Source organism: Mauremys mutica, chromosome 4 (genome assembly GCF_020497125.1).
Source record: "Mauremys mutica isolate MM-2020 ecotype Southern chromosome 4, ASM2049712v1, whole genome shotgun sequence".
Taxonomy (NCBI): Eukaryota; Metazoa; Chordata; order Testudines; family Geoemydidae; genus Mauremys; species Mauremys mutica.
The window spans coordinates 65255452-65282370 of record NC_059075.1 but is presented as its reverse complement, the minus strand read 5'-3'; the positions used below and the strand labels follow the sequence as shown (position 1 = coordinate 65282370).

The window sequence follows — 26919 nt, the reverse complement described above, 5'->3', positions numbered from 1 at the left end:
TAAGGCATTAGCGTCACACAGATGCAAATGATGGAACAGTTTCTCCTGTGGAATCTTTATTGCTGGTGATGAAGCATGAGCCAGAAAAGAACCTTCTTGAATTGATCATCCCAGTGTGAGTCTGCAGGGCTGGCAGTTAGAGAACAGCAGCTTAGTTACTTGTAAACTGAGAACATTTGCAATGGAAGTTTTGATACAAATAGGGATCCCCATAATGCTATGTAGAGTTGTTTTGCAGAGCAGAACTGTACTTTAATCTAAAGCAACGGAACAATGATGATTATATTTTCTGCAGTACCAGGTGAAGGCTGGTCCTTTATAGAAAAATAATTAAATAATTGAGAAATATTGGGAATTTGCCATGTTTAAAAAAATTTAAAAGACATTACCTTGCAAAGTGCTGTGCTTCACAGAAGCAGCTCCTGCCTTCAACATATTTATACTGAATTAGGCAATGTTGGGTCATCAAAACTAACCAGTTAAATGGCAATGTAACTAATTAAAAAGAAAATGTTCAAATGTTTCATAGGACCTTGCATAAATGTAATTTTGCTGTATTGAAAATGATCACATCCATATTTACGCTCTAGGCTTTTTGAATCCATTCTTCCCATTGGCAATTAGCAGCTGAATTTTGTGCTTTATAGTAAAGGCCATTTGCATAGATTTTACCATAAAGATGTTGATACCATGAGGCAGTAAAAATCTCCAGACAGATAATTTGTAGACAAACAAATTTATCTTTTTTTTTATAGTTTTGCAAGAATTGTATTAATTCTGAAGGATAAAATCAGTAGAACTCATTAATTTATTAACAGCGAGCATACATGTTCCTCAAGTAGAGCTGAACTGTCATTATTAATAGTAGTATTTATTAATGCCAAGATTTTCAAAAGTAAATAGTTATTTCAACTGGAGCTAGGCAGGAAATAGTTTCCTGTCCCATGAGAATTTTAGAGATTTCAAGACGTTTTCCCATCCCAAATTGGGACAACAAGTCAAAATCTCAAACTTCTTTACAAATGGATAATCTGGAAAAAAATGTTTTGTTTCAATAATTTCAAAACGTTCTGTTTTTATTTCAACAATTAAAAAACAGGAACAAAAACCTTCTTTAACTAAACTAACTAAACTAAACTAATTTAACTAAAGTTTCAAAATAAAGTTTTTTCAAACCAAAAAAGAAACTTTTGTTTCAAAAATATTCTTGTCATATTAATTCGGCGTATGCAATCCAGTCAGGCCAAGCCAGAGTGTTCTTATCAACAATGTTCAAGGCACGAAGACCTCCAGGAAGTAAAGGTCATTGTGCTTGTACTTAAGTGTACAGTCTGAGGTCTATCCTGCTCCCTATGAAATCAGTAGGTGTTGTACTATTTACCATAGGTAACTGTAAGACATAAGGAAAACAGATACAGTAGAACCTCAGAGTTACAAACACCTCAGCAATGGAGACTGTAATTCTAAACAAAACATTATGGTGGTACTTTCAAAAGTTTACAACTGAACATTCACTTAATACAGCTTTGAAACTTTACTATGCAGAAGAAAAATGCTGCTTTCCCTTTTTTTATTAGTTTACGTTTAACACAGCACTGTACTGTATTTGCTATTTTTTTATTTATTTTTTTTTAATCTCTGCTGCTTCCTGATTGCATACTTCTGGTTCCAAAGGAGTTGTGTTGTTGACCGGTCAGTTTGTAACTCTGGTGTTCAGAACTCTGAGGTTCTACTGTAGCAGACATTGTCAGGCAGGGGGAAGGACAAGAGTTCCAGCAATAAAACCCAGAGGTTACTTTGGTAGGTTATTATAGGGTTACACGTTCCTTTTACAATCAAATCTTGAAATTTGTTCTGGGGTTTTGAGGCATAGTGAACGGGCTAGGAAGAGAATCCCAGACATGGGGAACTGCACCAAATGAGGTGCAAAGACCAGAGCAGGAGAAGATAATAAATGGGGTGATTAGTTGCATGGCTGGACAGAGGAGAGGGCAAATGAGAAGGAATGAGCTGATGTGAACAATTATCTGAAACAAGGAATGTTGTCTCTCGAGTCAGCATGTAAAATGCTGAACACACAAGGACCAGTTCTGTTGAGTAAGAAGGAGCCATTATTACAGTCACTGTCAGAGTAAGTCCATACTTTAAGAGATTAATTCAGCTGACAGTGTGGCAGTTTAGCATGCTACAGCACAACGGAGACTTTCTTCCTGTGCTCTCCATTAGACAGCCGAATAATGACAGCAGCACCCTATGCAACACCAACTGGCATTTTTTCAGTTCAGCATAAAGGCATTTCAGGACACCCACGAGAGAACTCCGAGGTGGGGGTGGGGGTGGGGGAAAGGGAAACAAGTTGCAGTGTTAGCAAGACATAATACAGTCCAGCCATTCAACCTGCATGTGCCTTGTGATCCAACTCCCACAGGAAATACCCATCTCGCAGAGTCCTAGAGCCTGAGCTCCAGCCCGAGCCCAAACATCTAGATCACAATTAAACAGCCCCTTAGTCCAAGCCCGCTGGCACGGACCAGTCGGGGGTATCTAATTGCAGTGTAGACATACTCTGAATCTCCTGTACAGCTGTGTTTCTCATCTGCAGCTAAATCATGAAATGAGCTCATCACTGGTGGTTCAATCCTGCATGATGCTGAGCACTCCTGCAAGATGTTGAGCATCCTCAACTCTAATTGAAGCCAGTGGAAATTAAGGCCAATCAGCACCATCCAGGATCCAGTGCCGGCTGAGCAGTAGCAATTTCCTTTGAAGTCAGTACTACTACTAACACCTAGCTCTTACCTAATTCTTTGCATCAGATCTCAAAGTGCTCTACAAAGGAGGTCAGTATCAATATCCCCATTGACAGATGGGGAAATTGGGGCTCCTGAAGGTGAAGTGAGCTGCCCAAGGTCACCCAGCAGGCCAGTGGCAGAGCCGGGAATAGTATCCATGTCTACTGAGTCCAGTGCTCTAGCCACTAGGCTGAACTGCCTCCCAATGTGTGTTACAGATGCTCAGAACCACTAAGAAGTTAGCGCCTGATGTATAAACAGATTCCATATCAGGTGCTGGATAGAGTGAGGCAGGATATGCTTTTACTGTCCTGCAAATTTTTTTGAGATTTTGACAAATTTTCCTATCCCAAACTGGGACTGTGACGAGGTTCACTTACCACTGTGGCGCCTCCTGTCAGCTGTCATGGGAATTAGGTCTGCTCATGAGGGCGCCCTCCTCTAGTGGTGCCCCACCACCATCATTTTTGTTCCAGGACTCACACCACTCCCAGGACATCCTTTTCAGTGACACTGCCCTCCAGCTGTGCCACACTCTGTATTTCCCCCCTTCTGCAGGACCTGCAATCTCTGTCCAGCCACACTCTCGGTGGCAACTGCAGTTCATTATCCCAGGGCTGCTTCCCATACAGCTCCAGAACCCTTACCTCAGCCTGCAGACCCTAACAGCCAGCCAGGAGCTCTCTCTAGCTCCCCTGGCCCCTGCTTGCAGCACTGCTCTGTCCCAGGTGCTGGGGGTCCTTCCTGCTGCTAGGAGACTGGTCATCTCCCCTCAAGCTCCAGGCAGCTATTGAATCTGCTCTGCACCACAGCCCTTCTTATATGAGCCTGCCAGCCTACAGACCAGTCTGCCTCACCTCAGTTCCCTGAAAAATCATGGAGCAGTCCTCAAGGAATCCATTTTGAAGCACTTGGAGGAGAGGAAGGTGATCAGAAACAATCAACATGGATTCACCAAGCACAGGTCATGCCTGACCAACCTGGTTGCCTTCTATGATGAGCTAACTGGCTCTTTGGATATGGGGAAAGAGGTGGACAAGATGTACCTTGACTTTAGCAACACTTTTGATACAGTATCCCACAGTATTTTTGCCAGCAACTTAAAGAAGTATGGATTGGATGAATGGACTATAAAGTGGATAGAAAGCCGGCTAGAACAATGGCTCAATGTCTAGTTGGCAGCCGGTATCAAGTGGAGTGCCCCAGGGGTCAGTCCTGGGGCTGGTTTTCTTCAACAACTTCATTAATGATCTGGATGATGGGATGGATTGCACCTTCAGCAAGTTTGCGGAAGACACTATGCTGGGGGGAGAGGTAGATACACTGGAGGGTAGGGATAGGGTCCAGAGTCACCTAGACAAATTGGAGGATTGGGCCAAAAGAAATCTGATGAGGTTCAACAAGGACAAGTGCAGAGTCCTACACTTAGGACAGAAGAATCCCATGCACTGCTACAGGCTGTGGACTGGCTGGCAGTTCTGCAGAAAAGGACCTGGGGGTTACAGTGGACGAGAAGCTGGATATGAGTCAACAGTGTGCCCTAGTTGCCAAGAAGGCTAATGTCATATTGGGCTGCATTAGTAGGAGCATTGCCAGCAGATTGAGGGAAGTGATTGTTCCCTTCTATTTGGTACTAGTGAGGCCACATCTGAAGTATTGCGTCCATTTTTGGGGGCCCCGCTACAGAAAGGATGTGGACAAATTGGAGAGAGTCCAGCAGAGGACAAGAAAAATGATTAGGGGGCTGGGGCACATAACTTAAGAGGGGAGAGTGAGGGGAAAAAATTCACTGAATAATTCCCAACCATCTGTATAGTTGTGCATTAATACAGTGGCTGTGGTTTACCTGGGGCTGTCTCAGATGAAAAGGGTTAGTTGTTAAGAAGTCTCCATTACCAGACAGTAAAAGGACAGGTGTATCATGAACATGACATAAATTGTGATTGCCTGGCCCAGCATAGACATTATAATGAATGAATGCTTAAAGCCAGATTGGGATGGCCTTGTTTGTCTATGGAGGAAGGGATTGGAGGTGGTTGAAAGGTATAATCTGTAGGCATCTGAGTCTTAAAGACAGATGTGGTCCCAGCCTGTGTATTTCTTCTTGATCTGAGAAGAAGGCCTCCCACATCAAGATGGAGCATTGCATGCTGGAACTTGTGGTCTCTTTGGAACATGCTTCCATTCCCAAAATGGCAGCTGTAGTATCCTTCTCTAAATACTTTAGGGTGGTACCCTTGTTTCCAGGAAGGTTGTCTAAGGGAATATATCCATATGGCAGAAACCTGGGATGGCAATGCCAATTCCTTTCCCATTTTCATGCTAAAAAAAAACAAATTAAAAGCAGGTTGGAATCCTACCACCCAGAAGAAAAGGGTAGGTTTCAGCAGGGCCGGCTCCAGGCACCAGCTTAAGAAGCAGGTGCTTGGGGCGGCCACTCCGGAGAGGGGCAGCAGGTCCAGCTATTCGGCGGCAATTCAGCGGAGGGTCCCTCACTCCCGCTTGGAACGAATGACCTCTCACTGAATTGCCGCAGATCGCGATTGCGGCTTTTTTCTTTCTTTCTTTTTTTTTTTTTGGTTGCTTGGGGCGGCAAAACCCCTGGAGCCAGCCCTGGTTTTCAAATTCTTCTGCATACACAAATTGTGACCAAATGCTTACCACAATTAATGATGACAAAAAGGGGCAAGGAACAGAAGCCAGATTAGTGAAAGAACATGTTAAAGAATGTTTAGATAAGTTAAATTATTCAAGTCAGCAGGGCCTGATGAAATACACCCTGGGGATCTTAAGAAACTAGCTAAAGCAATTTTGGAAACCATAATGATTATCTCTGAAGATGGATGATATCCCAAAGAACTGGGGAAGGGCAGACATAGCACCTATCTTTAAAAGCAGGGGGAAGAGGACTTGGGGAGTTACAGACCAGTCAGTCTAACTTTGATACCTGGAAAGATTCTGGAACAAATTATTAAACGATCAGTTTGTAAGCATCTTGAGGATAATAGAGTAAGTACTAGCCAATATGGATTTGCCAACAAATAAATCATGCCAAACCAACCTACTTTCCTTCTTTGACAGGGTTATTTGCCTAGTGGATGGGAGAAGAAGTAGATGTGATTATATCTTGATTTTAGTACTGCTTTTGACATAGTCCCATGTGACATTCTCATACGTAAATTAGTGAAATTTGGTCTAGAAGAAACTACTATAAAATGGATGCAAAACTGGTTGAAAAACCATGCTAAGCCCAGTATCAATGGCTCACTCTAAAACTGGGAGAATATATCTAGTGGGAACCTTCAGTGGTCTGTCCTGAGTCTGGTACTATTCATTATTTTCATTAGTGACTTGAATAATGGGGTGGAGTGTTTGCTTATAAAATTTGCAGATGACACCAAACTGCGAGGGGTTGCAAGCACTTTGGAGGACAAGATTTGAATTCAGAATAACCTTGACAAATTGGAGAATTGGTCTGAAACCACTAAGATGAAATTCAATGAAGATAAGTGCAAAGTACTATACTTAGGAAAGAAAAATAAAGTGCACAAATAAAAAAAAATTGGGAATAAGTGGCTAGTCATTGGAACTGGGGAAAGGATCTGGGGGTGGAATGGTACCCAGGGTTGTGAGATACCTCACTGTGATTTAACCTGAGTGTGAGGAAATCTCTACACCTGCTGTGACTCAGCACAAGCACTACCTTCCAGGCCTCCGCTAGCCTCACTTTCTCTGTGCGGGTTAGTGGTAGGCACACTAATACCTGAGTCCTCCGACCATCTCCTGTAGCATCCAGCCCCTTATCCACTGAACACTCAGAGAACTGCCAGATTTGCTGTTCCCAAAGGAACAGTGGACCACAGCTTATTACTTATCCCTTAGAACACAGCTCTGCTAAACACATGGCACTTAGATATATTTATAGTGAAAACAAGAATAAGCTTTGTCAGAGAACAGAGATTCAAATGATTGATAGTGAGTAAATCATAACACACTTTCTAGAGACTAAATTTAACTACCAGGTTGTCCGCCTGTCTAACAAAGCTTATCTGATCCAAGGTTCTCTCCAGTGATTTCAACCAAGCCTGGCTGAAAGATCCCTTTTTTATGAAGTGAACTCACTGTCCATTTACTTATTTACTTCCTCAGTGAAGGATGCCAAAGTGTCGTCTTTGCTTCTTCTCGCTAAATATACCAGTCACACCTTTGATGCGTATCTCAAGATAGCCCTTCCCCCCGGCACTGTTTACCTCTTCATGGTAGTTTCCTTCTGAAGTCCCTATCAGCTCTTCATTAGCATTTGACTTAGAATACTAGGTTGCCCAGTGTGAACCAGACAATATTTCGTGTACATGTAAACATAAACAGATAGAGGAAAAACCTGCTTTGCACCTTTCCTGGTGACCAACCCTGCAGCTGCATACCTTAAGAACATAATTTTCAGTATATAGTACATAACTCTGACATAGTATCAGTACCTACATTTCATAATGATATTGATGACCAGAGTGACACAGGCTTTTATTACAGACCCCAAATGACACTCTTTGATCAACTAGAATGTAAATGCCAGACCCAGGGGATTCCTATAACCCTTGTGCCCCCATTATGCCCTCTGCCAGTTGGCAGCAAGAGGTCCCTGGGCCACAGAGGGTTATAGTGAATCATAAATTGAATGTGAGTCAATGTCATGCAGTTGCAAAAATGGCAAATATCATTCTGGGGTGTATTAACAGGAGCGTTGTATGTAAGACACAGCAGGTAATTGTTCTGCTCTCCTTGGCAGTAGTGAGGCTTCCGCTGAAGTACTATGTTCAGTTTTGGGCACCACACTTCAAGAATGATGTTCACAAAATGGAGAGAGTCTGGAAGAGAGCAACAAAAGTGATAAAAGGGTTAGAAAACCCTGACCTCTGTGGGAAGGCTAAAGAAAGTGCATGTTATGTGCACTGATGGTAGGACAAGAAGTAACTGGCTTAATCTGCAGCAAGGTGGATATACGTTAGAAGTTGGGAAAAACTCTCACTGTAAGGATAGCTAAATACTGGAATAGGTTACCAAGGGAAGTTATGGAATTGCCATTATTGGAGGTTTTTAAGAACAGATTAGACAAATACTTGTCAGAGATGGTCTAAGCATACATGATCCTGCCTCAGTCCAGAGGGAAGCACTAGATGACCTCTCTAGGTCCCTTCTGGCCCTAGGTTTCCATGATTCTATGTTGATCCAGCCACCACAGCAATTCCTGAGGGAGCAAACATTGCTCTGTTGCTGTATGTGCCAGAAATACTCAGTGACAAGAGTTCTCTTTCCTTCCTCCACATTGTTTTTCTCCATTTGACCTGCACACCCAGGGGCAGCTCAGGCACCAGCACACCAAGCGTGTGCCTGGGGTGGCAAGCTGCGGGGGGCGGCCTGCCAGTTGCCGTGAGGGAGGCAGTCAGGCTGCCTTTGGTGGCATGCCTGCGGGAGGTCCGCTGGTCCCGCGGTTTCGGCGGCAATTTGGCATTGGGTATGCCGAAGGCGCGGGACCGGTGGACCTCCCTCAGGCATGCCGCTGAAAGCCGCCTGACTGCCGTGCTTGGGGCAGCAAAATACATGCCGCCCCTGCACGCACCACTGCTGGCTTTAGGATTTGGGTACCTTGAGTGAAATTACTGTCTCAAATTCCACCCACTCCTTTCCACAATGTTTGAGCTTTTCTTGTTCTGACATTGCATGATTGTGTATTGATACAACACCGTCCTGTAGCACCATTCCATTGTAATGACTCCTGAAGTAAATCTGGGCCTCTTCAAATGAACGGCAACTCATTTCCTGTGACCTGCAACAAAACCATGGAGGAGTATCTTGTAACTTTCAAGATGGGTGTCAACCATGCCAAGGGTGTTGTGAATCCCCTGCATTAATAGTATCCCCGTGAATGTGCGTGTAAGAAATGCCTAACACCATTCTTGCATGCCTCAGTGAAGCATAACCACTACATCTTCTACCAGAATTATATTACATCACTTGAAAGGCCCTTAGGATTGCCTGGGCCTATAACTTCCATCTAGACAAGCAATGATCCAGTTGCTGTTGATAGGCTGAATCAGCAAAAGGCACTTAGCCCATCTTGTTTTATTTAATTTTAACTTATTTTTTGCTACGACTTGTGGCGCCTGCAATGCATTCTCATTATTTTATTAGGAGCCATTTAACTTTCACAGCAGAGTGCGCCTGATTGATTTTTTGCCCTCCTCTCGCATTTCCATCTCTGGGATTGTTGCTGCTCTCTGAAATTGGATGCCATTCCCTCCTCCAACCCCTAACCCTCAACAATCGTGAAATGTAATTAATGAAATGAAATAAGACATCATGGGACTGGATGCCCTGAGGGTCTATTGGAACCTGCTACATTTACAAAAGTGTGTGATTTTAATACCTTCTGACAACAGTTAGGACCAAAAAAGAGGAGGGGTGGTGAATAGGGTAGGTCAGAGCAACTTTCTGGCTTCTGTGACACAAAGAAAAAAAGAAAAAAATGTCCATGACTATTCAGTGTCTGGGCTAAATGAATTTCCTTTAGCTATGCTCATCTTCATGTTGTGGATTTCCCCTTCTCCCCCATTGCAAATATTTGATTGATCAAGTTCTACTCACAAACATGTTCCCACAAGAGGAATTCCCAAGTTGTTTCTGCAAGTATTTGTGGAAGCCAGTTTTTAAATCCGCACCCCCAGTTATTTACCCAGCAAGTACTTTCACACTCATTCAGTCAAGGAATAGAAACTATAATATGTGCCTTATCTAACCAGTCACAAGTAAGCAACATGGCATATATATAAAATATTTGAAATAAAAACAAAATACTCAACAAAATATTAATCACATCATTTCAGGTAATACTTGGTGGAATTGCAATCTGCTGGTGGATATTCTATAAGAAGAAAAAGGAATATAATTAGCTGAATAACTTATTGTGAATTATTTACTCAGCTCTAGTATAAACACAGCTCAAAAAACTTCCCTGCTCAAGAACACAGCATGATGCTGAGCGCCTTGCAAATTAATTTATGGAGCTTTACCAACATGTACACAATTTTTTTTATTTTTTGAAACTTAGATTATTAAAAGATACAACTATTATTGATTGTATTGCAGTAGCATCTAGAGGTTGCAGCTCCATCTGCACAAACATTGCTAAAAGATAGCTCATGCCGTGAAGAGCTTACAGTCAAGCTCTGATCCTGAAAAAGTCTATTCCCCCGCCCCCGTGTGTACACAACGAGCATAACATTAATCATGTGCAGAAGTCTTTGCAGGATTGAGGCCTAGGTACAAGACAAGACAACAAGGGGATACAACTTACTTGGGCGCACACAGTAATGACGTGATCACTGTGAAAAGCCCTGGCCGTAGCACACCAGCTGCCTAACCGTTATTGGGTTTTTCTATACGCACCATAGCAGACATGAGTTTTAAGGAGGACAATGCAGTGGCTTTGTGAAGTTTTCTGGAGAGCAACTTCCATGCATAAGAGGTGTCATGGGGCAAAGCATCAAGGTACTTGTTGGAAAATTTGACCAATATGTAAAACTAAAAAGAAAATTGTTGAAGAATTGTAGTTTGCCAATTCACATGTAAACATGTAGGCCACAGCTGTTCTTTTCTTTTCTTTTTTCCCCTGTCCTAGTTTAATAACTTACTCAGACCAGTACATTGAATATGATCCATTTATAACTCCTGCTGAACCTTCCAATCCCTGGATAAGTGATGACTCTACTTTATGGGACATAGAAATGAGGTAAGAAATTGAAATTCCATGGAAACTATTAATAACCTTAAAGCAATCCTTTCATTTTATTTGTATTGTGCTCCCCATATAGACAGTAGATTGTATACGCGGGTACGTTCAGAAGCGACACCTGCTTGCAAGAAAGAAGGGCTCATGCTATTTTTTAATTTTCATAAGTTATATTAGATGGCCACAGAGAGATTTGGGCCTTTCTTGTTTGTTTTGCTCTTCTATGGCATACAATAAATGCCCAAAAAGGTAAAGGAAAGAATGTAGTGGTGATTCTCCACTGCCATGACCTTGTGTGGTTATTTTATTTACACCCTTGAAAAATGGGTGTGCGATTTTGCTAAACCAGAATGGTCATGTTGTGTACCCACTTTGCACAGGTCTGAATGACTACACAAGATATAAGGCAGAATAAAGTTTAAACCCAGTGTCCTTATTTACTCAGATCACAATGACAGTAGCACTTGGGACTAGAATCATCATGCCTGAGCACATGTCTAGCAGTTGCAAGAGCAGCTCTGAGTGCAGCCTCAGAGTATTTGGGGCCTGGCTCCCCAGCTCATTCACATACACCCATCGGTCACATTGCTAGACCTCAGTTCAGGCACCAGGGTGATTAGGCAGTGTCCACTTCTCCAAATCCTTTGCTCTTACTGTGTGAATGTTTAGTTGGCATTCCTACTCAAGACCAAATATGACCTGGGTGTGATATTAAAATAGTCAAATATTTCAAAGGGGAGCTACAAATTCGCTTCAGTTCTCATGCCTGATTATGAGATAGAAACCTAAGGTAAAATCTGCTCTTTGGAACTTGGAGGTAAAAAAAACTCAAAATCGAAATACTGGGTCTGCCTCTGGAGGGCCAGTCCATGCTGAATCATCATCTCCAGGCACATGGTTGCCTGTGGAGAGTACCAGACTCAGCAGCCAGACATCAAATCCTGTCCTAAAAGAAATCCAAGGACAGAGCAAATGTATTTTTGTGTTTCCCTCAGTTGTGAAAGGTACCTCCCCACTTTCACTCCATCACACACTGGAATCTGTGATCCATTTCTTAATCCCTACTTCCCTTATCTTTTATTTTGTGATACCCTGGACTTATTTTTAATCTATTTCAGTTTTGGTTATTGCTTCCCCTGCAAGACCCTGATGCAATTTTAATCTCTTTAAAAGTTTTGTATGGACTAAACAGCCATAACTGCAGCAAAATGCCCCTCTGATATTAACAGAGTGCTGGTACCCTGATATCTGAAGCTATATTATTACTGTATCTCCCCAAGTGGTCAGCATGGTGTCTCCTGAAAGACTTTTGTGCGCCTGAGAATTATGATTTAAACCTGATGTCAGGGCTGCATATGAGTGTAAAGAAATGCCTCGCCACCTCTAGGGTCTCAGGTCAAGTTAATGGAGATGATTCTTCTGGTGATGAAAATGAGAAGATGGTACTGCTGGGAGATGGGAGAACAATAGCTTGATAGGTCCATTTTATTCTCTACTCCAAGAGCATTAGCTGCTTCTGCATCTAGTTGCAACTTGTTTGAATAATTTTGAAAACTCAGGCTCCCAGCCACCCCCTTTTCAGGAAAATGAAACTATTCACACCCCATTTCAAACCCACCATGTGTTGGCAAAGGCCTACCCATCTTAATTTATACAGCTACTGTGACCCTGCAGGTAGTCCCTCCTGTAACCCACACTTCAGGAAATGCAACTGTAAATATTTCAGTTTTGGATACAGCTTGGGTTGTCAAGTGGAGGTCATATCAAATCCTGGTTCACTCCATGCCCTAATACGTCAAGACTTTAAAAGACTCCATCCCCCCAATGACATTTATTTTATCTTTGTTTAATCTTTACACCAAAGGAAAATTAAAAGCAGGCACACTAATTGAAACTCCTGCATTCTGGCCCCCTTTGTCCTTTTAGCAGGGACCCATTGTCTATTAGAGTCTCTGATTTTAGGAATTTTTCATGACCAGGCCTCATCTGTAATCTGTGAAACAGAAAAGCATGCTCACTAGGCATTGCACTTGTCTTAAGGAGACTGAGATTTTAGTACTACTAGTCTGAGCAACCATGCTGTATTTTAATGGATGTGCCTTATTTGGTACCTAAAGTCATGTCAACCTTAATCAGAGACTCCTCAAAGGTTTTCATAGTGTGGGCCACATTTTAATGCATTGCTGTTCTCCTGGAAACCTCTCTTCTAATTTGCAATAGCAGACATCACCTCCTCCCATTTACAAATATACCATATCCCTGATGTAACTATAGAAATTACTGCCGTGGAACAGTAATATTAAGGAAATATTTAGGACAGGATTTTCAAAGGTGACTAGTGATTTTGTGTTCTTCCATTTTTGGATGTGCAACTTAAGACCCTTTAAAAAGGCCTGATTTTCAGAGGGGTGGGTGCCCTAGTCTTCAGTTCTTCTTTTCATATGGTGCATGATGGCCTCCATTTGTGTGAGTTACAAGAGAAGCCTCACCCTTTGGTTTATCATCCTTTTTCCCTTTGATGTTGAAGTGAGTCAATTGCCATTCACCCTTTCTGGACCACAGATGGACATGCATTCACTCTTACCTTTCCTCTCCCTCACCTTGACAGCAAAGAGCCCAGCCAACAACGTGTGAAAAGATGGGGCTTCTCTATAGATGAGGTGCTGAAGGATCCAGTGGGGCGAGACCTGTTCCTTCGTTTTCTGGAGTCCGAATTCAGTTCAGAAAACCTCAGGTAAAACCCCTCCACGTGAGCTGTATGCACAGGTTCACCCCCATGTACTGGGCCAAACCTGAAATCCTTACTCAGACAAAACCACTCATTGAAGTCAGAGGAGTAAAGACTGAGTGAGAGTTATAGGATTTGGCCCACAGCATATGCACTGTAAATTTTACATCAGTTTATACGAGTGCTGCATTTATGAAAAGATGTAGATAATCATGACCAAAGCCACCTTTGCCACAAGTCTGTCAGTGTGTCAATAATAAACCTGCAGCTTGCAAAGGTTGAACATTGTGATGAATCAGAACATACATATGGGTTCATATACAATAAGTAGTGCAGGGGTTCTACGGCAGAAGTAGTATGTGATGATGTAATTAGAGAATATCATAATGCATCCAGAAAAGGGGGTCAAATTAAGGTTGCATAGTGGTGTAAGGCAGTGATATTGTGCCCTGACCTGTCATCATTTCTGATGAAGTTCAGGATCAAATTCATCATGCTTTGTGCCTACAGCGAGCACCTGAAGTTACACTGAGTTTGGTTTGCCACATCTGGAATTGTGGTATCACCAAATGAATGCAGCAGGGAAGAGAAAACTAGAGCAGTTAGAAAGGGGAGAGTCCATGTTTACACCCACCTTATACATATCTGCAATCAGAGGAATGGACAGGCTGAAAAGGGACATCATAGTTTAGTGTGATTTTAGCAAAACAAATTTCTAAACTTTCCTTAATTTAAATAGATTAAGTAATTCATAGAACATGAAATGTGATGTGACAAACTCCCCACAGTGCACTGTCAGTCAATAATTTTCATAAAGAATAGCAGAAACAAAACCTATTCTTTAACAAGAGTCAAACTATACAATTGTCAACAACTTTTAATCTCATTAAAGAGTTCCCCAATGGTATACATGATGGAAACGCAGTCCATGGGAGGGATGCAGTCCAAAAACTAATTTAAAGAATTGTTTATGTTCTGTGTAATATATCTAATACAGAGCCAAGTCATGCAGTCCTTGAATATGCAAAATAACCATAAATTTCCCCACAGTATCTTCTTTATAGTTAACACCAGTGCATAATGGGAAAGTTAAGCCACAAAAAATAAGGTATGTAAAAATGGCTTTTAGAGACTAAAAGTCAGGAAATTAAAGCTGAAATTCCCTCGGTCAGGTGCTACAGAAAGTGGGTGCTGACCTCATTTACCAGATGAAGTGAAATACCTTAGCACAGGAGGGTAATGGTAAGAGTTGCAGTGAGACTACAGCTTCATTTGAAGATTAAAGATGACTTCCAATTCCCATATGTTTCTATGGCTTAAGTTTGTGTTTCTAAGGCTTCAAGAAATGAGTGTTGAATGCCGCAGATCCTATGGAGTCCAGTAAAAATAGACAGACATGCACATTCCAAATTACATCATCACAGTGGCTATCAAATGTTTCTCTTGTTGGCAATCTCAGTATAGCGGCCAACAGCTGAATGGGCACAGAGATTGAATCACCCTTTCTCCCTAAGAAGCATTCCCTCTAGAGGAGAGTTAGAGCACTTTGGCAGGGCAATATTGGGCAGCTTGTATTTCTGCTGCCAGCACAATATCTGTTCTGAGGACATAAAGAGGATTAAATAGGGTCCAATTCTCATCAGGTGTAAATTAATGTATTGAAATCAATGGAGCGACTCCACTTCACACCAGCTGAGAATCTGACCCAGTGTCTTTCACTGGCCCTAAATTTGTGTAACTATTTTAACTTTAAGAATGAAATATGAATGAACTGGGTGGACAATGCAGACATTAGAGCACTGAGTTAGTGCATGAGAAAAGTGAAATTCACTGGAAAATTGTTTTAAACTATAGGGAAACTGAGTCAAATGAGAAATTTAAAAGGTAAATGAACAGCATAAACTGTAAAAAAATAATAATACAATTTTCATTTTTTGTACTATTAATAATCTAAGAAGTTATTTGTAACACAAGCAAGGCAATATTTTAAAATGGTCTTTAACCTTCCCAAGCCCCTTTAAGTGGCTATTGAACTTCTACATCTTCATTGCACTTACGTACATTTGTGTTCTTGTTCTGGCAATTAATCTGCCATTATGAAACACTGGTTAGATCTTTGCCATTTAAATAGGGTGCATTCCTCAGATTCCTTTTGTGAAATGCATTCCTGCTTGAACTAATGAAGGGCAGAAGTTTTGCCTCTGGCAGGTGTGCATGCACTCAGCCTACTCCAATGAATCCAGAGGGTATCATAATTAGAAATCAAATTGTTACCTTTCTGTGTCACCACTAGCCACTCCTCATGCCGCTATGTATTCTCTTTAACCCTGAGGTAAAGCCTATGTACATGCCAAAGGGAAGGAGGCCTTTCACAAAAACTATCCAAAAACCCAGCAGAGTTAAACAACAGTTTACAGGATAGGCCCTGACCCTACATGGGGATCCACTAACACAGACTCTTGACTCCAGCAAGACTCCACACAAACACAGGGCTCCATATTAGCGGATCCTCATGCTGACTGAAGCCTTAGGGCAGGTCTACACTAAGGGCGGGGGTCGAACTAGGGTACACAAGTTCAGCTACGTGAATAGCGTAGCTGAACTCGAAGTACCCTAGTTCGAACTACTTACCCGTCCAGACGCCGCGGGATCGAAGTCCGCGGCTCCAAGGTCGACTCCGCCACCACCGTTTGCAGTGGTGGAGTACCGGAGTCGACCGGAGTGTGCAGGGAGTTCGAACTATCGCGTCCAGATTAGATGCGATAGTTCGAACTCCGAGAAGTCGAACTCACCGCGTCGACCCGGCAGGTAAGTGTAGACTAGCCCTTAGATAATAACTAGCACAAAGAGAGAAAAATGAAGACCTATTCATAAGGGAAAATAGAAACAGGTTGGATTGTAGAAGGCTCTTGCATCAACAGTGGTGTGGAATTGTGTGGCGGGGCAGAGGGAAGGCCAGTGCTAGACACGATCAAGCAAAATTTATACTTGTATTTACTAATGAATGTCTGAGAAGTGGTAGGTAATTTCTTTAGGATGAACACTTGCTAGAAAATTCCCATCTGCAACCATTCTTTAAAGACCCTGCAACCAACAGATATCAGATGTGTGAGGTGATCACAATGGGGCCATATTCTTCCACTGGGGCATAAATGCAACCCTCATTAATGTTGATAGAAGTTACATGCACACATCAAGGAGAGAATAAATCCATATGTTACTGAGTGGCCAATAAGACAGATACAAACAAGTGAATATTGGAAAACTCAGAAGTTACTAGCGGTGCAACCAAAGAGGTTTCCTGCAATGTGCACTTGGCTGGCTGATTTAGTTCCTTGAAATATTTTTACATTCCATTATTATTATTATAAGTATTATCATAATTCTTTGGAGACCCTGTCACGCACCAGGACCCCATTCTGCTAGATACTATACAAACACAGAATAAAAAGACAATCCCTGCCTCAGACAGCTCACAATCTAAGTATAAGACAACAGATAGATACAGAAAAACTGCTGGGGAGTACCAGGAAATAATGACAGTACTGGTCAGCATGATTGGCAGTGATCTCTGTACACCAGCAGTCTAACCATTGTCCAGTTTTATGTAAGCAACCCACATAGCCCAGGTAAGGAGAGATTTGAAAGAGGATAACGAATTAGTTTTCTATATGTTTTCAGAGACATCCTCGCAAGCATGAAGGGCAACATAGAAAAAAGAACAAGGTGTTTGAATATGTAATAAGTGGGCAATGGAGGCAGGCATCACAGGCTGATTGGAGGTGGGAGTCAGCTATTTTATACTGAATGAGAAATGATATGTAGGGTGGGGATTACTTGTGAAGTTCTGTGACAGTGAAGATAATGAGCTTATATTTGATGTGATAGCAAAGAGGGATCCAGTGGAGGGATCCAGTGGAGGGATGCAAAGAGAAGGGTGACATGGTCAAAGTGACAGGCCAGGAAAATGATCTTTGCAGCAGCATTCTGAATGGATATGAGGAGGGGCAAGACTGCATTTTCCAAGCGAAAAAAACAAAGGATGTTGCAGTAATCGAGACACAAGGCGATGAGAACCTGGATGAGAGTTTTAGCTGTGTCGATGGATAGGAAAGGAGCAAATTGGACCCAAGTCAGCTCTCAGCTACACTGGTGTAAATCCAGATTCATTACACTGACTTCAGTGGGGCTACTGCACTCCTCTGTAATGGAGAGCAAAATTGGTCCTTTGAGTGGCAAACTGCCCAGGTAAGAACTGCAGGATTGGGCCCACTACACTCCTGGGGTTGGTTGAATTCTATCGCTTATTTAGTTACTGGCTAGATTAGTTACTGCTCCTGTTAGAGCAGGAAAGTCCCTCCTTTTTCTTGCCTTTGATTTCACTCTTCTTTCTCTCACTCTTTTCTTTCACCTTTCTGTCACCATCTTTGAGCTGCAATTTCATTTGATTTTCTTGTTTTTTTGGAGCTCACGGAAGTATAGCAGATTGCTGAGATGTTCAATCCTCCAGTCAGAAGGTTTTTCCCAGATTCAAAGAGTGTCAGTTGGAAAGAGCTAAAAGGGATCATGGGAGACACCAAGTTTATCCAAGAGGAAGGGAAATTGTACTCCTGACCACAGACCTAAGTAGACGGCACATCCATCCTTTGTGTACAATGGCACTTAGATACTACGGTGATAAGCATGATATAAAAATCTGAATAGAATAGAAATGCGAAGTCTGACTGCAGCACACTAAAGCAGGTGTTTCTATGTGTTGATGGGATGGGAAATTTGTGACCAAAAATTGAAAGTATAGATTTTTGGTTTTCCGATGAAACATCAAAAATGGGGGGGAGGAGCAGAAATTAATTGAAAACCCAATTTTCTATTTAATAAAATGTTTATATGTGAAATTTTTGACCGGCCGTAGCGTTTGCACCAAAATGCAATCGTACTATGGTGAATTTACAGGAGGGCTGAACAGAAGGCAATGCTGATGTCTGAGTTGTACTATGAGTTTCAGTTAGATTTATTAGTGGGATGATTGCACTCTTTACTGAAAATGATGTAATGAAAATCTGAAACTTTACTGAAGTTGAAATGCCTTCACATTCAACATTCATTTCTCTAATCTTCTCTTGGCCACCAGAGGGCACAAAAACTCTATTTCTGAATTTACTGTGGGCACAGAGAAAACTTCTTTCTGCTTCAGCAGTGAGAATAATTTTTATGTCACATTTGCCTGGGTTGCAAATTGTACATAACCATTCAGGAGACTGGGATCAAAATCCTGCTCCTTTCTGTACTCTCATCCTAGAATATACCCACACATTACAACCAGATGGTGCACTGGAGGGAGCATTTACTTATTTATTTGTAAGTGCTCCCAAGCATGCTAGGTGCCTCACAAACAAGTAAAAAAAGGCACATTTCCTGCCCACAGAACTAAAATGCAGAAATGAGAGCAGTTTCCAGGTGGAGGCTAGCGAGAGACAATACAGGGAAGGAAGTATAAAGTTTATAAATATAGGACCAGACCCTCAGCTGAAGAGATCAGGGTGCAGGAAGGTGGCTTCTCCAGCCAGGGGTCAGTTCAGCAGCCTAAAGGCTGCTCTAAGTTACACCAGGTGCTGCAGTCTCTCTTAGGAATTGATGCATCACTGCTCCATCCTACCCCTAGCACACCACTTTCCTGCAGCTCCATATCCCAGATACACTCCCTTTTGGGCAGCTTTCTGCAGTCTCATTTAACATTAAGGGGAAAAGATAGGCTATAGGCATGACACCCTTACAAACTAAGTGGACATCTTAAAAGAAGCAAGAGGAAATAAGGCCACATAGGACACCACAGCCAACCCAAGATAAAAATGTGTCCCTATTTTATAAAACTGATTGCTGAAATCCAACTTAGAGAACGTTGACTAAATGGCCTTGGTGCAGTCCCAGTGCATTTCACTGACAACATACTGCCATACTGTAGAGTGTGAGCAAATAGCAATTATATATATAAAAGAATCTATATAAGCATTGCTCATTGTAAGTCAGGGTTACAGGATTAGGCCCCATGTGTACCAAAGTTCTGCAAAAGCCCCCACAAACAGTCACCAACAGCAACCAGTCATTTCATGTGAATTAGTTCAGGATAGTAAGTCATGCCTAGACAGGCTCCTCTGAGTATCATCGCCCAGTGATAGCCATATAGGACAAGAACAGAAGGAGAAAGCTGGTGCTGTTGTTGGCTTGTCCCTGCCCTTCCTTTGTTCATGGCAATCCATGCCCATAACTTCCTGCTCAGTGTCTGCTGAATGTTACCCAGCAGACCTTCTATTTATTTATTTCAGCCCTGGCTCCTCTCTGTTGCTACACTCCCAACTGCCTTGGAGTGGGTGCTACTTCCTACATAGGTTTACATTATGCACTCAGGGCCAGATTTACACCTTATGCGCCTTTAGGCACAGCATCTTCAGTGCCTCTCCTGCCTACAGCTGACCTTTGCATTGCACACAGTTTTAGAGAGATAAGGTGCCCCTAGGCATGTGCCTACTGTACCTAATTGGAAATCCAACCCTGTATGCACTTGCTTGACCAATGGGTGCTGTTTGGAGGGAGACTACTTGGACTGTGCTCCTTTTCCAGGGGGCTGTGCTCCCTTTAGTGTGACCATGCGGCTTTGCCCTGTTCCCTTTTTGCTAAGGGCTTCTTGTTTACTCTACATGTCTTAGCCAATGAATTGGCACACTTTCCCTCGTTCCCTGTCCCCCTGGAGTCAGAACCTGAGAAGAAAGTTTTTACAGATTAAAACAGACCTGCTCTATAAATACAGTTTGACCCTGCACATTATATAGTATCTGTCCTGCATTATAATGTCCAAAGAGGACCACACCAGATTGCAATCTTATGGTTGTAATGAAGATGGCTTAAGCGATGAGCTAGTGTCATTTGTCTTGAGAATGAAAAATATTCATTGTAATGATCTGTATAAACTGTTGATGCTGGTTGTGGGCCCACACAATTGTTCATCTTTGCAGTGTTCTTCATTTCAATTGGCTGGGTGCCTCTACTCTTCCTTGCCCATTGCAAGGGCTGTAGAGGAGGAGACCATGAATGGCCAGCCAATCAAGCTGCAGGAGGTTTTAAAAGGTCAAAGTAGCACAGCCCACTGCTGTCTCTCACAGATTTCACAGATGGATTAAGTACCTCAGTCTGGTGAGAGAGTTTGTAACAACAAGGAGCAGCAGGAGACGAATCTATTATTATGATACTGATCATAACAAGAGAGAAAATGGTGCAAATTCAGCTCACTCATGTAAGAAGTCCAGGTGTGTGTAGGAAAGGCCTGATACTGGCTAGGGAGTTGAGCAAGGAATATTATTTCTTTACAGTGTCATGGGATGGCCCAAGCTCACCAAGTTGTTTTCTTCGGCCTTCCTCTGAAACTCTGGATATTGACTATCCATTCTCCTGTAGCTGTATGGACCCTGCAGGGCTTCTAAGAGTGACAGCCTGTTTGTATGCCTACGGTCAGACATGCAGGGAAGTGGCACGTTTTGAATATGAAACATTCTAGAGTTACTTTTCCGCCCCTCAGGATGTTTTAGTGGATTGGTGTAAAGCATATTGGACCTCTCCAAGTCAAGTATGTAAATGGAGACACTGCAATTGACCCCACTAGGTGTAGGACCAGGACCCACTGGTTCAGGATTCTGCTAAGGTTGATCCACAAAGTTATTTCTGAGTTTTTTTCTTTTCTCTTTCTTCTCTGTTTTGTTACTTCCCGTAAAAGGTTTTGGTTGGCTGTCCAAGATCTCAAAAGACAACCTTTGCAGGATGTAGCCACCAGAGTGGAGGAAATCTGGCAAGAGTTTCTAGCTCCAGGGGCACAAAGCCCTATCAACCTGGACTCTCACAGCTATGAGAGAACAAGTCAAAACGTCCAAGACCCGGGGAGATACACATTTGAAGATGCCCAGGTTTGGATTTTGATTTTATTACTAGTAGAAAACTAGTAACTAAATAGTTAGTTTTATTGTAACTCCTTATATTCTACTATGGCAGCATTATCCACTTAATTTTAAGGGGAAAAAAGAGGTGCAGTTGGAAAGAACTTTAGTGATTTCAGTTCAGGCAGGGTGAACTGTATTTCTCTAAATCTATTGGCTTTAACAGGCTAATACTCCACTGGAAACAAAGATGTTCCTAAACTGACAAATCTACAAGGAGTGCTAAGCTGGAGCAAAGTGTCGGGTCCAGGCCATGGGCAGGGTTGGAGTCAAGAGACGAGTAGCGGAGTCAGTGCTGAACCAGGTCAACATACCAGGAAGTTAGGATCAGACACCAGTTACAGAGAGGAGATTAGATCCTGGAAGCTCCATGGTCTCAAGTTCTAGTCCCACAGGTGCTTACATCACACACACACACCCACTTCAGGCTCCCCATCAGAGTGGTACTGGTCAGTATGACTGCTCAGAGCTCCAGTATGAAACTGCAGAAAAACCTGAGAGTCTCTGGATTAAATTTAGAAGTATGAACAACAAGGGTAATGTCGTGGTGGGAGTCTGCTACAGACCACCGGACCAGGGGCATGAGGTGAACGAAGCTTTCTTCCAGCAACTAACAGAAGTTGCTAGATCACAGGCCCTGGTTCTCATGGGTGACTTTAATCACCCCGATATCTGCTGGGAGAGCAATACAGCAGTGCACAGGCAATCCAGGAAGTTTCTGGAAAGTGTAGGGGACAATTTCCTGGTGCAAGTGCTGGAAGAACCAACTAGGGGAAAAGCTCTTCTTGACCTGTTGCTCACAAACAGGGAAGAAATAGTAGAGGAAGCAATAGTGGATGGGAACCTGGGAGGCAGTGACCATGAGATGGTCGAGTTCAGGATCCTGACACACGGAAGAAAGGAGAGCAGTAGAACAGAGACCCTGGACTTCAGAAAAGCAGACTTCAACTCCCTCAGGGAACTGATGGGCAAGGTCTCCTGGGAGACTAACATGATGGGGAAAGGAGTCGAGGAAAGCTGGCTGTATTTTAAAGAATCCTTATTGAGGTTGCAGGAACAAACCATCCCGATGTGTAGGAAGAAAAGTAAATATGGCAGGCGACCAGCTTGGCTTAACAGTGAAATCCTTGCTCGTCTTAAACACAAAAAAACAGCTTACAAGAAGTGGAAGATTGGACAAATAACCAGGGAGGAGTATAAAAGTATTGCTCAGGCATGCAGGAGTGAAATTAGGAAGGCCAAATCACGCTTGGAGTTGCAGCTACCCGGAGATGTTAGGAGTAACAAGAAGGGTTTCTTCAGATATGTTAGCAACAAGAAGAAAGTCAAGGAAAGTGTGGGCCCCTTGCTGAATGAGGGAGGGAACCTAGTGACAGAGGATGTGGAGAAAGCTAGTGTACTCAATGCTTTTTTTGCCTCTGTCTTCACAGACAAGGTCAGCTCCCAGACAGCTGCACTCTGCAGCACGGTATGGGGAGGAGGTGACCAGCTCTCTGTGGGGAAAGAAGTAGTTCGGGACTATTTAGAAAAGCTGGACGAGCACAAGTCCATGGGGCCGGATGCGCTGCATCCGAGGGTGCTAAAGGAGTTGGCCGATGAGATTGCAGAGCCATTGGCCATTATCTTTGAAAAATCATGGCGATCGGGGAAGGTCCCGGATGACTGGAAAAAGGCTAATGTAGTGCCCATCTTTAAAAAAGGGAAGAAGGAAGATCCAGGGAACTACAGGCCAGTCAGTCTCACCTCAGTCCCTGGAAAAATCATGGAACAGGTCCTCAAGGAATCAATCCTGAACCACTTAAAGGAGGGGAAAGTGATCAGGAACAGTCAGCATGGATTCACCAAGGGCAAGTCATGCCTGACTAACCTAATTGCCTTCTATGATGAGATAACCGGCTCTGTGGATGAGGGGAAAGCAGTGGATGTGCTATTTCTGGACTTTAGCAAAGCTTTTGATACAGTCTCCCACAGTATTCTTGCCAGCAAGTTAAAGAAGTATGGGCTGGATGAATGGACGGTAAGGTGGATAGAAAACTGGCTAGATGGTCGGGCTCAACTGGTAGTGATCAATGGTTCCATGTCTAGTTGGCAGCCGGTATCAAGTGGGGTGCCCCAAGGGTTGGTGCTGGGGCCGGTTTTATTCAATATCTTCATTAATGATCTGGAGGATGGTGTGGACTGCACCCTTAGCAAGTTTGCAAATGACACTAAACTGGGAGGAGTGGTAGATACATTGGAGGGTAGGGATAGAATACAGAGGGATCTAGACAAATTAGAGGATTGGGCCAAAAGAAACCTGATGAGGTTCAACAAGGACAAGTGCAGAGTCCTGCACTTAGGACGGAAGAATCCCATGCACTGCTACAGACTAGGGACCGAATGGCTGGGCAGCAGTTCTGCAGAAAAGGACCTAGGGGTTACGGTGGACGAAAAGCTGAATATGAGTCAACAGTGTGCCCTTGTTGCCAAGAAGGCTAATGGCATTTTGGGTTGTATAAGTAGGGGCATTTCCAGCAGATCGAGGGATGTGATCATTCCCCTCTATTCAGCACTGGTGAGGCCTCATCTGGAGTACTGTGTCCAGTTTTGGGCCCTACACTACAAGAAGGATGTGGATAAATTGGAGAGAGTCCAGCGGAGGGCAACAAAAATGATTAGGGGGCTGGAACACATGACTTATGAGGAGAGGCTGAGGGAACTGGGATTGTTTAGCCTGCAGAAGAGAAGAATGAGGGGATTTGATAGCTGCTTTCAACTACCTGAAAGGGGGTTCCAAAGAGGATGGATCTAGACTGTTCTCAGTGGTAGAAGATGACAGAACAAGGAGTAATGGTCTCAAGTTGCAGAGGGGGAGGTTTAGGTTGGATATTAGGAAAAACGTTTTCACTAGTAGGGTGGTGAAGAACTGGAATGCGTTACCTAGGGAGGTGGTGGAATCTCCTTCCTTAGAGGTTTTTAAGGTCAGGCTTGACAAAGCCCTGGCTGGGATGATTTAGTTGGGTTTGGTCCTGCTTTGAGCAGGGGATTGGACTAGATGACCTCCTGAGGTCCCTTCCAACCCTGAGATTCTATGATTCTATGATTCTATGGTCCAGACTTGTTGGGGTGAGTCCTTTGGAACTCCCTCACCTGGAGCATGGACAAGGGAAGCATATTCTCAGGTGTGCTTTTCAGAACCGTAGTCTTCCCAATCCACAAGATAGTACAGGTGGCCACATGTCTATTGGGAATCAAGGATGCCATGCACTTTAAACTACTCATGACCCTGGATTTTGACTGGTGGTGGTGTGGTTTGCTTGGGGAAGGGATTATTAGTATAGGGCTTCAGAACTGAAATATAAAAAACTGGATGTATTTTGGGGACTGGAGAAGCTTGTAGTTTAAAGGTAACCAAGTTGATCCATTGTCAGATCTGGAAGGGTCCCAGGAACTGGTGGTCCAGTTTTTGGGAGGGTCAACTGGTTGGGAGATTTTTTGCCACAAGCCACACCTTCTGGCCTACTGTGAATGCCAGAGCTCCCTGTTATCAAAAAGTGTACATGGGGAGGTAGCTATGCAGACATCCAGTAGCCAGAGCACTCCGCACCAGAAGCAAGAGGTAAACTGTGGGCCTTGTTCTGAAACTATGTGGTCTGGAAGTCTGAGAAGATGAACTATGATTGGCCTCTGAGTTGGGCAGTAGTCTCAGCAAAGGAAAGATGGTTGCAGGGGATGAAGTAGGCCATTTAGTCAGATGGTCTACAACTGTGAAGCCTGCTGTGAAGCCTGCTGTTCAGACACTGGAAGTTCCTCAGTGAAGTCTAGGGTGATGGCAGACCAAGACCTGGCTGGAATCTCTAGGGGTACTAAGGTGCCAAAAGATCTAGTCCCAGGCATTTTGGTATATGCACAGCACTCACAGGAGTCCATGTAAGCTTGGACTTCAGCCTGTATGTGGGGCCACCAGAAAAAACGGGAATTCATGTCGGAGGTCTTAAGGTGGCCAAAATCATCTGCCAGCAGAATGCTGTAGCACAGTCATAGCACCTCCAGTCAGGGGGGGAGCTGTGCATCTTAGTCCCTAAGGGCGTAGATTATGTTCCTTGGGTGAATGGGTCTTTTTTTGAGGCAGACCAGGTCTTGATGAATTGCAGCATTGACAAACTTACTAGGCTTGAGGAGGTAGGGAGCTCAGAGGTAAGTTCCTCATTTTCTCAGTAGTATTCCCCCTTTTGTGATAGAACCTCAGATTTCCCATTTCAATTTCCTGGGTGGTAAGTGATTGTAAACTCAAATCGAGAGAAGAACAAAGCCCACCTTAACTGTCAAAGCTTGGGCTTTGCAGAGGTAATCAAGATTCTCATGATCAGTAAAAAAAACCTGTACTGGGTGCTGAGCTCCCTCAAAGGTGGTGACGCCTTTCTTCAAAAGCAGTTTGGATTGTGAGTTGCTCCTTGTCCAGTATTTCATAACTCATTTCTGTGGGGGTGAGTTTTCATAGAGTGGTATGGAAAGGAGGCAGAAGGTATGCTGGGGTCGAAATCGCTGCAGGAGTACCACCCTGATTGTCACATTAGACATATCTGCTTCCATTATAAATCGGCAAGTCCATAGGCACCAACTTTCCCCGTCACTGGTGGGTACTCATGCCCCCCCCACGCCTGGCCCCACCCTGACTGCACCCTTTCCCCGCCCCTTCCTTGCCTCCATTCCAACCCCTTCCCCAAAGTCCCCACCCCAACTCCGCCCCCTCCCTGCCCCTATTGGACCGCTTCCCCAAATCCCCGCCCCAGCCCCGCCTGTTCCCCGAGCGCGCCGCATTCCCCTTCATCCCCCCTCCCAGCGCTTGCCACGCAAATCAGCTGTTTCACAGAGCAAGCACAGGGGGAAAAAGCAGGCACGCGGTGCGCCCAGGGGAGGAGACAGAGGCAGAGTGGAGGCGGAGGTGAGCTGGGGTGGGGAGATGCCAATGGGTGCTAAGCACCCACCAATTTTTCCCCATGGGTGCTCCAGCCCCAGAGCACCCATGGAGTTGGCACCTATTGGCAAGTCGGATTGGGATGTGCCAGATTTGTGGCCATGGTGAAGGCTGGTCAAAAGCACACTGGGCTTCAGGCAACCAAGTGAACCAAATAGCTTTATGAAGGATGGAAGTTGTGGGGTTGGGGAGCTATTTGTTCAGAGAAATTGGTGGTGAATTGCCTATAAAAATTTGCAAAGTCCAGGAAGCACTGAATTTCTCAGGGGGTCCAGGATGTTGTCCAGGTGTGCAGGTCCATCTGAATACCCTCTGGGAAAATAATGTAATCCAAAAATTCAATGGTGGACTGGTTGAAGGTGCACTTCTGTAGTTTGGTATACAAATCATGCATCCCTAGCCTCTACAGGATGGACCAGCCATGATGGTAGTGCTACTCAGGGCTCTCAGAAACACCAGTATATCAGTAAGGCATATTGTCAGGTATTGGTCCAGGATGTTCCTAATCGCATCATTTACAAAATGTTAAAACTTTGTGGGGGCATAGATTAAGCCAAATGGCATTACTAGATATTCAGCCTGCCTGTATTGGGTTCAAAGAGCAATCTTCCATTCATCCCCAGGCCTTATGCACACTAGATTGTACATCCCTCAAAGATCTAATTTAGTGAAAA

The 26919-nt window shown here is 43.5% G+C and overlaps 1 protein-coding gene across 1 annotated transcript in view; it reads left to right on the top strand.

Annotated features, from left to right (window-relative positions):
- Positions 1-26919, top strand: part of RGS6 (regulator of G protein signaling 6) — a 171323-nt gene that overhangs the window by 86721 nt on the left and 57683 nt on the right. Inside the window, exons 11-13 of the mRNA XM_045015021.1 lie at positions 10468-10578; positions 13187-13312; positions 21072-21258. Coding sequence (XP_044870956.1) covers positions 10468-10578; positions 13187-13312; positions 21072-21258 — 424 coding nt within the window. The remainder of the gene's footprint in view (positions 1-10467; positions 10579-13186; positions 13313-21071; positions 21259-26919) is intronic.